Source organism: Calypte anna, chromosome 4A (assembly GCF_003957555.1).
Source record: "Calypte anna isolate BGI_N300 chromosome 4A, bCalAnn1_v1.p, whole genome shotgun sequence".
Taxonomy (NCBI): Eukaryota; Metazoa; Chordata; class Aves; order Apodiformes; family Trochilidae; genus Calypte; species Calypte anna.
The window spans coordinates 18,934,224-18,947,890 of NC_044248.1; the positions used below are offsets into that span (position 1 = coordinate 18,934,224).

Consider the following 13,667-nt stretch of genomic DNA (forward strand, 5'->3'; position numbering starts at 1 on the left):
TACACCATATTTAATTTTGCATCCAAATTTATGTTTGTTGTAAAAAGAAAAGAAAAAAAGTAGTGTTGTATAAAAGTAATATAAAACTTCACTTTTGTTTGTTTGGTTTGGTTGTTTTGGTTTAGGTTTTTTGTTTTGTGTGTTGTTTTTTTGGGTTTTTTGGTTAGTGTCTACCTGTTCTGTTCATAGAATAAGCCTCAGCTCTTCCCTTGGCAATCCTGGAATGCATAATAGTAAGTCAGAGGCAGAATCATAAGTTGATGGTGTGTGGGTATTTTTGGCTACCATAGTCATTAGCTTTGAAAAGCTACTGCAATCCAAAAGGAATAATCCAAATTTCTGAGTCATTTATTCTTTACTACTATTATGTTTTTCTAGAACACCTCTGCTCATAAAATTAATAGAAATCTATTTTCCCCAGTTTCACAGTAATTACTCAGTATCACTCTGGAGTCATATATTTCCCCTCCAGCTCTTATGATACTGCTATATCCCAGATACCTTATTCACTGAAATTCAGCATATTATTATGCAGAAGTTTGACATGTTTTTAAATTGTGGTAGTCTGCAGGGCTGAAGTCACAATGTTATTGTACTGGTACATTGTGGCAGGCAAATCACTGACAAGCAGAACTGTCTGTCTTGCTTTCTGTAAGACAGAGCATCAGCAATTCTAGGCATCACACATTCATTTAAAGCCAGGGGACATATGACACTCACTTATATCATTAGCACCAATGCAAACTCAGGCTGCCTTGTGGCAAGTGTCAGTATAGCCATAACTTATTAATCAATGGAGCAGGTGTCAACTCTTTAAATATGTAGTCATCGTAGGTGTGGGGTAGGCTTTCTATTGTTTGGGAAAGGTCACTTAAGATTTTTCTGTGTTTTTTAAGATACCAGACACATGACTTTGGGAAGGAGTGTTCCATGTCCTAGCGGCAGTTCATTCTGATAATTAAATATTTTAGCTCTGACACAAGGCCTTAACTTTGTAAAAGCATATGTACATACCTACGTATGTGACATTTCTCACATACACAGACTTTCTGATTTAAACAGCACTCCAGTGAGAAAATGTACTTAACTAATGGCAGAACAAGGTTTAAAGAAACAAACTAGACCGAGGCCAAAATTTTAAATTGTATGACCTCATATGAGTCATATGATTGATGTTCATATTATTTGTTCTTAGAGAACCTGGAAGGCTTGTCGTCTTTCCAGACAACATCTGCATCTGCTCGTGTTCATTTCACAACATATGTGATTTCCTGCTATTAAGCTTTGAGTATTTAAATTTAAACTACATAGAAGGATATTGGTCTTGAGAGCAACAGAATGAAATTAATCCAGTTACAGATTTCAGATTCCATTTCTCAACCACAGGTATGGCAGCACTAATAAACACAACGTGAGGTGCAAGAATATAATTGTTTTGATTCCAAGTGTCAGTAACTCTGACTTGCAGTGAAGAAATAGCAGTGCAAAGCATGGCTTGCCACTGCTTTCTGAGTGGTTTTAAACAGTTTTGCCCAGGGCCAAATACAAAGAGGATGTCAGAGATCCTGGATTGTGGTTTTTAGATTTTTACCATAGTGACATTCCTCTAAGGAACACAAAATAATAATCCCCAGTTTTTTTCAGCTCATGCAGAAAACAATACAGAAGATGAAAGATGTGTTCACAGGTCTGAGCTGATGTTGAAGAGTTTTGACCTCCTAGCCTGTTATTGGGAAACATAACCATAACACTTTAGACCAAAACACATTTAAACCTGATACCTTTAAATATAAATACACCCTTGATCCCACTTTCCTACTGAACTGTTTGAATATTGCAACTTCAGGTAGGATTACTTGCTTAATATGATTTTTTCTTACAGCAAAGTTTCCTACTCTCAAGAGGCTTGTATAAAATAAGAAAAAATGAAAATCACTCTGGAGTGTACAAAACAGAGACTGTCTTCCAGGGAGGGTATGCAATATTCAGTTCTCCCAGTTGGATCCAATTGAAGCAATAAGCAACAAGCCTAGAGGAACCAACACTCTAAACATAACAGACTTAATGCTCTTGAACCTGCATGCCTCCTATGGTGATGTTATATTGTGTCAGCAACTATGTAGCTGGCTGAAAAAGAGGTATGATTTTTTATGAATACCAGCACTTAATGTACAAATAATGCATTGCATGTGTGAATATAAAATGAGCACTTCCTAAAGTGAAACGTACAAAATCTTCAAAACATGTTTTTTCCCTTCTTTATTGACTATGTGGAATTTTTAAAATATTTCTAAAAGTACCCCCACACACTATAATTCCCATTAAGTTTAAAGATGAAGAGCCTGGGTGTTTGATTATTAAATGCTTAAACCAGCATGACTGCCTGAGGTGTAAGTGCCTGATATCCCATACCTTCTCATTTACAAGACTGAGGCAGCAGATGGCAGCATGCAGTGAAAAAATGTACTGGACATTAAAAATAGTACAATTAGCAATGTTACTACTGGAAAAATCATAAATTTTTGCTTCTGTTTAAAAGACATGGTTATTACCAGACTGACACAGGGCTAAAGACAAAATACTGAAAGAAGAAAGACATGAGAAAAAGCCTGTATAAGCATAGCTGATATAAACAAGTTGCAAAAAGAGACAGAAATGTAAATATTTAGTATGCTTGGAAATACTGAGAAGTGTTCATGCTTAGCACTTCACATTATTTAGTTTGAGTCCCACTGTTGTGTTGGGATCAAAACCTGGAATCAAAAGTGGACAGCCTATACCTGTATTTCCTGGAGCTATAGTCTGCAGCTCTATAAAACGGCAAACCTTTTATTTTATATCAATAAATTTCCATACACTTTGGTCACTCAGGAATCAATACTGAATGACACAGAGAGAGAGACTGTCCCTGACCAGAGCAGCACTGTAAAAACTGTAATAACTTTGCAGAGTGAAGTAACAGGCTGTTGGAATTCAAATGAAAAATGATTGTATTAAGATTTGCTTTCATAATTAATTATCTTACCCAGTCTCCTAAACAACTCCTTTTTTTAAACATAGATATGAAAGGCAATATTGAACTTAGCATGGTCAGATCCTGAAGTTTTTTCTCATCTTCTATTAATAAAAATCCTTAAGTTTTGAATAAGCAATATTTAATTAATAAACAATATTTAATTAATAAACAGTATTTAACTAATTGTCCATGGTAAGAGTCTTCCTCTTTAACCCTTACCAGCAAGTGGCATGACCCACTGTGAAAAATTTGCCTGCACAAAATCATTGACATATTCTGTGTGAGTCTGCTCATAGTTCATTGAATTTACTATAAAACATATTGCACTTGGAAATATACACATTTTGAACAGTTACTGCCCTGATAATTTTGTTTAGGAATATTTAATTCTGAAATAAAAGTTTCTTTGTACTTAGCATAAATTTCAGCTTTTCATCATAAGTTAAAAAGCACTCTAGTAAAGTAGTAAGAAAATTTGACTCTATTTCATAGTAAATCAATTAATATTTACAGAATCATTTGGTTTTCTCTAAACAGATGAAATTTTAAAATATATCACGAATCAAAAGCATATGTGAAAGGGTTAATTATTTTAGTACATACAAATGAACAGCTAGCAAAACTGTACTGTAAATAACACCACCTTTTATCCCAATCCGACAACAAGATTTGTGAAAGTGGATTCCTGAGCTCATCCAGGGCTTCACTGAGATCAGGAGCTACACCTGAATCCCATTGTAGTGAATAACCCGAGTAGGTAATTTTGTATTTGCAGGCATAATTGGTGCCCAAAATCGCTTTGAGAAATGAATGCATTTTAAATGAGTCATTACAGCCAATCTGAAAAACAATCTTTTCCTTGATACCAGCTATTCTTGTGATAATAGATTTCTGATTACTTGTGCACAGTGCAATTAAGGCTGTTGGATCCTGTTGGAAGCAAGAGGGAGAGGACTGCCAAGAAAAGCAGTAGAAAATAATCACTGCTGGCTTTTTTCACCTGAACAGAAAATGGAGAGGCTTTGCAGAGCAGATGTTCAAGGACAAAAATTTGGCCACCACTTCCAGACCTTAGTTTCAATTGTCCTTTAGCCAGTTTTCTATATTTAGGGGAAAAAAAAGGCAATGATCGTGAAATCAAGTTTTCCTTAATTAGTTAGCTTTTGACTGGTGCTGGAAAAGGCTATTGAAACTCACTTCTTAAATATTAAAATACTTTTTAAATTCTGTAGCTACATATTGGCTTTGTAATAATTAAGCCATATTTAAAAATAAATAACTTCTGGTCTTTATTGTTGTACAATAATATGCATCCAGATGTGTAGCATTTGTGTGTAGAAGGCAATGACATATAGGATATTTACACTCCTGGCTTTCTAAATCCAGACAAGACACTCCCATTTTCCAGTGTTTCTCATGATCACTGGGCAAAAGCCCATTGATTTCATATGCTTTTAAGCTGATTTCAACTCCAGGGTGATTAATGCTTGCCAAGTGTATATATTTGAGTGTTTGAGTATTTTGATTATCATCAAAAATGTTTGTCTATTTTGGAGACTGGTGAATAAAAACCTAGAACATAGAGATGTGCTAATTATAGAATCATGAACATTCTTGACTCTGTAAACATAAGTAGCATAAAGATGCCACATACATTTCTTACTATCAGGTCCTAAATTATGTGAAAAATCTATGTGTTCAAACATATGAATCCTTATTTCACAAGGACTGTTCATTTGTGAACCTTGTCAAACATGTACATTTTGAGTTAATTGTTGGACCAAACACTCTATTGATCACATTATGCTATTTTACCTTGACCGTGAAATATAATGGTGACAGATTCCTAAATTTAAGATGAAGATTATTCAGCTGTATACTTCTCATAAGCCTAAAATACCATGCACATCTGCACCTAAAAGGATTTCATGCTCCACACTACAGATTGATAGAAAAAGCTTTCTACGGAAATACTTTTCTATAACTCTCTAGGGGGAATCCTGCTCTTTGTCATTGCTGTCTTCAGTAAGGAGTACTCTGGGTGTCAAACTCATTCTCACATTTATTAGGCATTTTTTAAAAAATCCATATTAAGTTGAATTAATGTGAATGGACATAGTTTGTCTATACACAAATTTCCTATCACTAAGATAAGGTCTTGTATAGTTAATGTATTTTCCAAATTCTTTATCAGGGACTGTATTTGAGCCCACATCTCCCTGGCTTATTATTGCAATCCTCTGACTCTGCACATGATGTTGTGTTTTAATTACACAGTCTGCTTCTGATGCAGTGAACAGTTTGCTATGGTTTGTTTAAAAATACCTCATATAATTCCATAATGTAATTAATTGCAGTTGTACTCTTGTTTACATATTAATAAACACAACAAAATAAGTTGTCCTTGGAGACTAACCATCTGGAATCCTTGAAGATCTGCAGTTGCACACACCAAAAGGAAGGAATCTTTGAAATAGGCCATTACCATTAAAAAGTAGCTTGTGAAGTTTCCAGTGCAGAACAGAACTATTCCTACAACACCTACTATAACAAAAAAACCAAACCAAAACCAAACTGTGACAGTAGTCTCCCTTAGAGCTAGAACACCAAGCTTTGAGGATTTTCACAGGTGATCTCTACTTGGAATTCATCTTTGCAGAGACATCTCTGATGTCTGGTCTGGGAAGTGTTTCAAGGGATGCAATTCAATATACTCTTTTTCAAAAGTCATCCTGAGTGGAGCCTAATGCTAAATATGACAAGGAAAATACAGAAAATTCTTTTCTACTAGTATGGGTTTGCAGTCAAGCATCTAGCAGCAGATTACTTAGCCCTGCAGACCAGATGAACAACAGGGCCAGAGATATATGAGGGTGAGAACTAATGTCTATTTTCTCCCAGTGTGTTCCAAGAAAATTTATGCTTTCAAATAAAGTTTGACTGCAGGTAGGAAGGCAGCTGAAACAGTTTGAAGCCCCAGCACATATTAGCACTCTGTGGATCAGAAAAGAAAGCAGACAAAACAAGCTGAAAGGCGAAAACCCAAAAGAAATAGGTGTCTGAGAGGATCTCATTTTTCCCAATTCAAAGATCTCAAGCAAAATTATCCACATTTTTGTGTCTGTCAAACCTACTATGCTAAAAATTAAAATATAGTATTTTTCTGAACATACTCACTAATAAGAGCCCATCCTCAATTCCCTCTATAGACTGTGGTGAGCTGCAGCATGCAAAACTTCAGGAAAGAAAGTTGAGTTTGGAGGAAATTAAGATTTGCTTATCAAAAAAGTTAACAAAAAATGACTTTGGATTATACCTCTACCACCCACACATCAGCAGTGATTTTTTTGAGTATTCACAGCTACTATATAAAGAATAAAAAATAAAATAAAAAAGAAAGGGTCTCTCCAAAATCATATGAATTAGAATATAAAGAAGAAAGCATTACTTGTGGATATATTCAGCATGATTCACTTCTCACAGCAAAAGTCAAAGGAACACTCACTGAAGCTGAATTAACACATAATATCTAACTCCAACGGAAGTGATCCACACTTCTGCAAAGACAGGTTTTAAGAGCTCCCCAAATACTAGTAGAGAAACCCAAATTATAAAGCTATGTTTAATACCTTAAAGTGTCTGTACTCTTCTCAGAATCTGGTAAAATATTGTATCACCTTCTAGCATAACATATGTCCTTACTTGAGAATTTGTGTTGTACTGTATGCAATGACAGAGTGCAGAGCTCTCTACTTGCTGTAGTTATGCACTGGTGATAAATTCCAAGTGAATTTATTTTTGTACAAGTGAACAATCCTAAATGTAAATGTTTATTAGAACTTTTGTTACTGCTTCAATCAAAGGCATTTGTTAACTTACAATTATTGTGGTGCAGTAAATGACAGTTGGCCTCTACTTTACTTTTTATAAACCTGTTATAAACATACATATTTATGCTAACCACACTTCATATTTTAATATTTTATCCTAGATTTTCTGCTGGTCTGGCAGCAGTGGCTGAATTTGTGAACAGATGGAGGAGTTACACTAAGAATTTTCAGTCTGGGTGCAGTTCAGAAGAAACTAGATTTCTCTGCTATATGAGGCAGAGGAAATAGCAAGTGCAAGAAGGACAGAAAGTTTGACAGGAGTTTCTAGGACATCCAAGCTTTTCTGCACATGCTGACAGCTGAAGTATTGTGAAGGATTCTTCAGTAGATGGACAATATCAAAAGAAAGTGCCGCGCTCCTGATAGATATATGTATCAATAAGTGGATACAGAAGGATGAGAGTTCCATCACCTCCAATCCATGGAGTAAACTGTATAGCACACTACTTGAGACACTGGTCTCCCAAAAGTCAGTGGTGTAAAATACAGTAATATCCATCAAATACATACAGAATGAACATATACAAGCAGTCCCACTGGCTGCTTTCAAGCATTTCACTGAAATGGTGAAAGTGGAACCTGGAGAACTTGCTTGTACACTGCATGATATAGAAAACTTGATTTTGAGTACATTTCTAATTTTTTAAAAGGCTTACCAGGAGTTCTCAGACCTGCCCTTCCTCATCACCTTATGTGCACTGGCACCTGCAGCAAAGTGCCTGCTGAAAGATTTCCCTCTGATCTTCAGCATGCAAAACTTCTTGCCCAATTTGGCCCAAGAATGGCATTCTCCTTCAATGGGATAATACCTCTGTTTGCTTTATACAACAGCTTAACCTCTCAACAGGACTAGAATGACCAGGTCTGGGTGACATAAATCAGTGCTATATGATTCAGCTGTCATTTTTTCTCTACCTGCATCCTCTGTGAAACTTGGGAAATGTTCAGTGATATCACTTCAGGAAATCTTACCTTCCAAAATAAAATGGCATAGTGCCATTAATTTATTTTCTCACATAAAATTCAGCCAATTAAAATCATCAGTTGATAATATTTTGTTTTTAAATGTGACACTTCTAAGATTGTTCATCACTCAAATGGCACCTTGCAACAACTAGCATTATTAGTCCTTTTCTTTCAACATGACACATATTGCATACCATCCGTGTAGTGTTTGTTATAAAATAGCTTTATTTCACTTCCAATCTGATACTATGAGCAATGTTTAGAAAATGCAATCTTTCTACTCACCCCAGCCTTTGGTTTAGCTCCAGAGCTGGCTGTTGAAAAGGGAGATGCCAGATCAGGAGAATGCATGTTAGGAGACGAGTTTGTTTGTGAGTGACTTACTGATGCAACATCCACTCCACTTTCAGAACCAGATTCAACATCCTGTAAAAAAAAAAAAAAAAAGTTTCAAGTCTCTTCAGTAAATTTAAATATGAAATAAAAGTCTAATTATTCTAAATGATGGAAGTATTTCGATATTATTATTCATACATATATATATGTTTAATTATCTGTATAAGATTAATTCCCCTTATTTTTTGTCCATTTCCTACACATTTGGTTGCTATCCTTTTCAGTGTGATGGTTTTCATTAGCTGCTGCTCTGAAATTATAAGTCACCACTAACATCAAAGTTATAATCCCCCTACATAATAGAATGCAAGGTAAGAAAAATCAGTTGGGGTTGCAGAAGTCTGACATTTTTCTCTGATGTTCAGTATTTCCTGTGTGCTCCCACCTTCTGTCTCCAGCAGCTTTGCAAGCTTGGTGAACATCTGTAAACCATTACACAGCTGAAATGACATCACCATCCAGCAGTTTATACAATTCAAAGGTACAGCTCCCTAGTTTTTTGGAATCAGCAGACACTTATCAGCCAAATGTTATTTCTGGTTAAAATGCCCTTACTTTTAATGACACTGATTACATTCCTGTTCTGAGAATAAAAAGAAATACATTATGTTTTATTTTTGAGGAAGTAAAAACACAGCACGTGCTTGATTTACTGTGTAGAGTGGGGATTATACTGCTTGCAGATAAATTGTGACACATATCTGGCAAAGAGTTGGTTTTGTTTAGAACCAGCCATATACTGTCAGGATTATTAGCTGAGGTGCAGCCTGCATGAATACAGCTACAAGGCACACAGAAAAATCCTGAACTATTAACCCCAGTCAGCTCTGTGCAGACAAAGCCTCAGTTTCCTAAAAACCAAATTTCTAGAATAGGTAAAATACGGGGCAGAGGCATCTCAGGGATTCTGCTCCTGAATTGGAAAGAAAGAGAATCACAGAATTGTCAGAGTTGGAAGGGACCTCTAGAAATTATTCAGTACAATTCCTCCACTAAAGCAGGATCACCTAAAAGTTAACCCTTAAATTCATTAATTCCAGTTAAGTCTCTGGTTGGCCAAACTGGAGGTGCCGATTAGACAGGTGCTTCTACATTAAGGACACAAATGTGCTGTTTTTTGAAAAGGCTTGGGAATTAGAGACAAAGCTGCAGTCTAGGCAGGGTTGTGCATTTGAGTCAAGTATTTGATGCCAGTGAATCCTCTGCAGTGTGAAGCATTGGGAAAGCAGCAGAGCCATGAAAATGCCTCTGTAAAACCTCTTTTAAAAGCTCCTGCTTAGCTCAGCCATGCTGAGACAGCACAGAACCTTAGTCCCTGACCCATTACCTGTGTTTTTTCATCACAGTGAAAGGCTTTGTTGCTATAAAATCAATATGAGACTGAACACAATGCACAACTGTCCTAAAAATGGAACTGTTTGATCTTCTGATTCATAATACACAAAGGCTCAAACATTCCTAGAACATCAGTGTCTATAAATAGTATATATACCATATTTGATACAAGCTGTCCCTTTGCAGGGCTGCTGTGCCACGAGGAAGGAGGTAGCATCTCTGATAATCATACAGGCTTGCTTCTACAGACTTCCCCAACTCCCTTTATTGCCCTAAGAAAGTAGTTAAAATGCTGGTACTCATTGGTGAGATATAGAGAACAGATATAGAGAACATTTTATTCTAGCTACCCTCTCCATCAGAACTAGAGGAAATACTGTGAGAAAAATTTTTTTACTGTAAGGGTGACAGAGCCCTGGAACAGGCTGCCCAGGGGGGTCGTGGAGTCTCCTTCACTGGAGACATTCAAAACCCACCTGGACACGTTCCTATGCGAAGTGCTCTAGGTGGCCCTGCTCTGGCAGGGGGGGTTGGACTAGATGATCTTTCGAGGTCCCTTCCAACCCCAAGGATTCTATGATTCTATGAACTTTGATACTGAGGAGGGAAATATTTGGCTATTATAAGTGTTATTGCTATGTCCTTTAAAAATTGCATATTATATAATATGAAGCTGACTAAACCCACTGAAATTTCAAGATAGCTTTTCTCACCTACAGACCACTCAGCTGACTCATGGCACTAATGAAGTCTGACTTTAATAGGAAGACTCCCTCATTGTTTAAAAGAAAATACCACTACCAAAACAAACAAACAAACAAAAAGCCCCCCAAACAAACAAAAGAAAACCAAACAAAACAACAAAAACAAACAAAAAAACCCACCAAAAGACCCCCCCCCCAAACAAAAAACAATAATAAAAATCCCCAAAACAAACCAAAGAGACCTGAATGTTAGCTTAGAGATCTTAGGGTAGTATTTCTCAGGTTTCTTACATTGAAAACCAGCTGCAGTACATGTGGGTAAAATTAACAAGAAGCCTGGATGAGAACACCTTGGGTCTGCCACTTCATTTTCTTCACAGTTACATGTGTAAACATTTTTCAGGAAAAAAAAGGCATCAATCACATTTCTAGTCTCCCTTCAGACTTTCAGCAAGGGATCCTCACATTTAAAGAAATGAAGTAGTTCAAGAAATGTCAATAACTGAAGTGCACAGTTCTCTCCAGATTCTTATTTTGAATGTCAGAGGATTTTGTATGTCTGCCAAAAATGTAATGGGTGCTCCCATTAGCACAAAAACAAGACCTGTAGCTCATACTTTCAGTTCTAACTCCTTAATGTCAAATGACACACACATATGCTCTGAGGCTGGTGTGACTCTGACTCTGAGCTGGCTCTGCACTCACAGGAAGTGATAATTAGGGAGCCAGACAGTTTCTGAGTCTTCTTGATCTCCCTTTCTTTTGTCTGGGAGATCTGCAGCTCTCATTTATGAAATGATGCCAGACAGAAATAACAGAGGCCAGTACTACTGCCTTCAAAACATACACACAAATAAAAATACAAGACAAATTCTTTAGCTTTAGTTCTGAAACCAAGGAGCTGGAAAAAAAGGATCTAAAGAAAAAAAAGAAAAAGAAAAAAGTGAAGTAAACCCAGATTTTACTTAGAATAATGAGAAAAATGAGGGAAACTGGCTTACAGGTATATGCCTGCGCTTGTACGTTGGGGTGCTGGTTGGGGACGAGCCTGCACTGAGAGCATTTTCAATATCCTGATCAAGCTGGTCCAGTTTCATAATTAACAGCACCATTGAATCCAGTCGAGATCGATCCCGATCCTCTGCTACTTCCTAAGGAAGAGAACATACAATTGCTAAATGAAATGGCATTATTTGGAAAGAGTAATATCAATGAAATGGATAGTTTCACTTTCAAACTGAAAACACAGTGTCCCAAAGCATTGAAGCTCCATGCATTTTCATTTTAACTCATGCTAAATTGATGTCTGAAGTTTTCAAATGTCAGAACAGTTATTTCACCTAACCTGAATGGGTGCAGAAAGCTCATGGAGCCAATATCAGTCTTGCTAACGTGACCTCTTTTGAGGCATGGAGCTACGTTTGCCATGGTTGCTGAGATTTTAGCCAGTTTACCTATCCAGAGGGAGCCAGTGCTGCTTCCAAAACTAGCCTCCTACACAGTCTCCTAAAAGTGTATTTATTTTTATTAGTTTTCCTTGGAAATATAGTACTTGGAAACTTGGAAAGGTTAATCAAGCCAAAACTTAAACTTGACTTAAAACCCAAACATAATTGCCACACCACAACAAAATGAATGTTCAAAATGGTTGAACAGAGTTTCTAAGTTTGGTTGTTTTGAGGGGTCTTTTCATAATGGAAAGATAACAGGCATTTTACATAAAAAAAATAATATATTAAAATTTGGAATTTACCCCAAGCAAACTGTTTGCTTATCCTGTCAAAGAAGTATAAACTTATATCCTGTCAAAAAGGTATAAACCTACTATGCATGTAGCAGATTGAGAATGTCAGAAAAGAATCTGATGCAATAAAGAGGTGGCAAAATATTGCTCAAAATGATATTCAGGCTTGTCACAATGGGCTGGCTTTGCAGGCAAACACCTCTTTCAGAAAAAATAATATTACCAGTATGGAGTTTATCTGCTGTGTTCAGAAGTCCTAGAAATAGTTCTCTGGTTCTGACTGCTGTTGGCATCAACCTTGTAATAAGATTTTTTGACATTTTAAGTTTAGCTTTTATTTTTACAATTAACCGAATAACACAATAATCACCTTCTGTTTGGTCAGGGCACTACTGAATTTAATATAGGAAAGCCTAACCATTACAGAAAAAAATTTAACATGTACAAATAAAAAAGGTTAATCTTGAGTTGGGAATTCAATACATCACACTATAAATATCATAAGATAAATGTAACTGTTTAGACAGTTTTAGTCTTGATATTATCTAATAAATTTCCAAGAGCTTTATAGCCTATTTGCTTTTTTTGTATCTCCCTTCTGAGACTTTATTACTGCTGTGTGATACGATCTAAATCCAGCAAGATATTAGCAATTCATTTGCTTTCTTTTGAAAACACAGCATTTCCTTTGCAACCCATCTCTCAGATTTTCCCCCACTAATAGCAAGATACCTTCCAAATTAATGGTGAAGAATATAAATTACACTTATAGAATTATATAAAATTCTGACTTTATCATTATAAGTTCAAAACTCAGGCATCAGAAGGTTTGTTCGCTGACTGTCCTTACAACCCTTATTTCTGCCTCTAGCTATTTGAATTGGGCAAATCAGGAGCGTATCACAAGCTTACATGGTAGGTTAAACTTGAGATGCTATTTGTCTGGAGATTTTATTTTTAACATGTCTCCACAATAAAGAGGAAATACTTAAGGTCATGAACTGGAAAAAGCAATATTTCTTGTAATTTGTATCCTCACTGGTGTGATAAAGGTGCTAATTAAAATTGAATATATTCATATCTTTAGAGCAGAAAGCATTGTACCAATTCCCAGAGTGAAGAACGCTTGAATTACTCCTAAATTAAATGTTAAAACCCAAAGCTAAGGTCATATTAAAACAAATCCAAACGTTTTTACAAGAAAAGCAGTTCACAGGCCCTGTTGATATCATCAACACACAATGCTAATAAAATCAAAACAGTTTGGAGGATTTCATTTACAGATGAGATCCAGCCACTTTTTTAGACTTTTGCCATTTGGGAGCCTATGTTTTTATTGAAAAGAATAACACTATTTTTTCCCCCTCTGGATTCGAGGTCTTCAAGTTCTTGTTTGTTTTTTTGTTTTTTGTTTTTCTTACTACTATGCTGCTTTGTGCCTGCATTTACAAATTGAGCTTATACAGTAACAAGATGTCCCTATAGAATTTTGCATGGATAACACCTGGAAATTTCTGAATATATAGTTTTTTTGTACATAATGTTATTGATTTTGAACTTTTAGCAGATAAACAATGAACACTGTATAGAGGCAGTATTCATCAAAATATTTCTAA

The 13,667-nt window shown here is 36.0% G+C and overlaps 1 protein-coding gene across 1 annotated transcript in view; it reads right to left on the bottom strand.

The window, feature by feature from the left end:
• Positions 1 to 1,681: 1,681 nt before the first annotated feature.
• Positions 1,682 to 13,667, bottom strand: part of LOC115598269 (rho GTPase-activating protein 7-like) — a 58,011-nt gene continuing 46,025 nt past the window's right edge. The window contains exons 3-5 of the mRNA XM_030449974.1: positions 11,309 to 11,458; positions 8,158 to 8,298; positions 1,682 to 1,723 (exon numbers count right to left, since the gene is read on the bottom strand). Of these exons, the coding sequence (XP_030305834.1) occupies positions 1,682 to 1,723; positions 8,158 to 8,298; positions 11,309 to 11,458 (333 nt within the window). The remainder of the gene's footprint in view (positions 1,724 to 8,157; positions 8,299 to 11,308; positions 11,459 to 13,667) is intronic.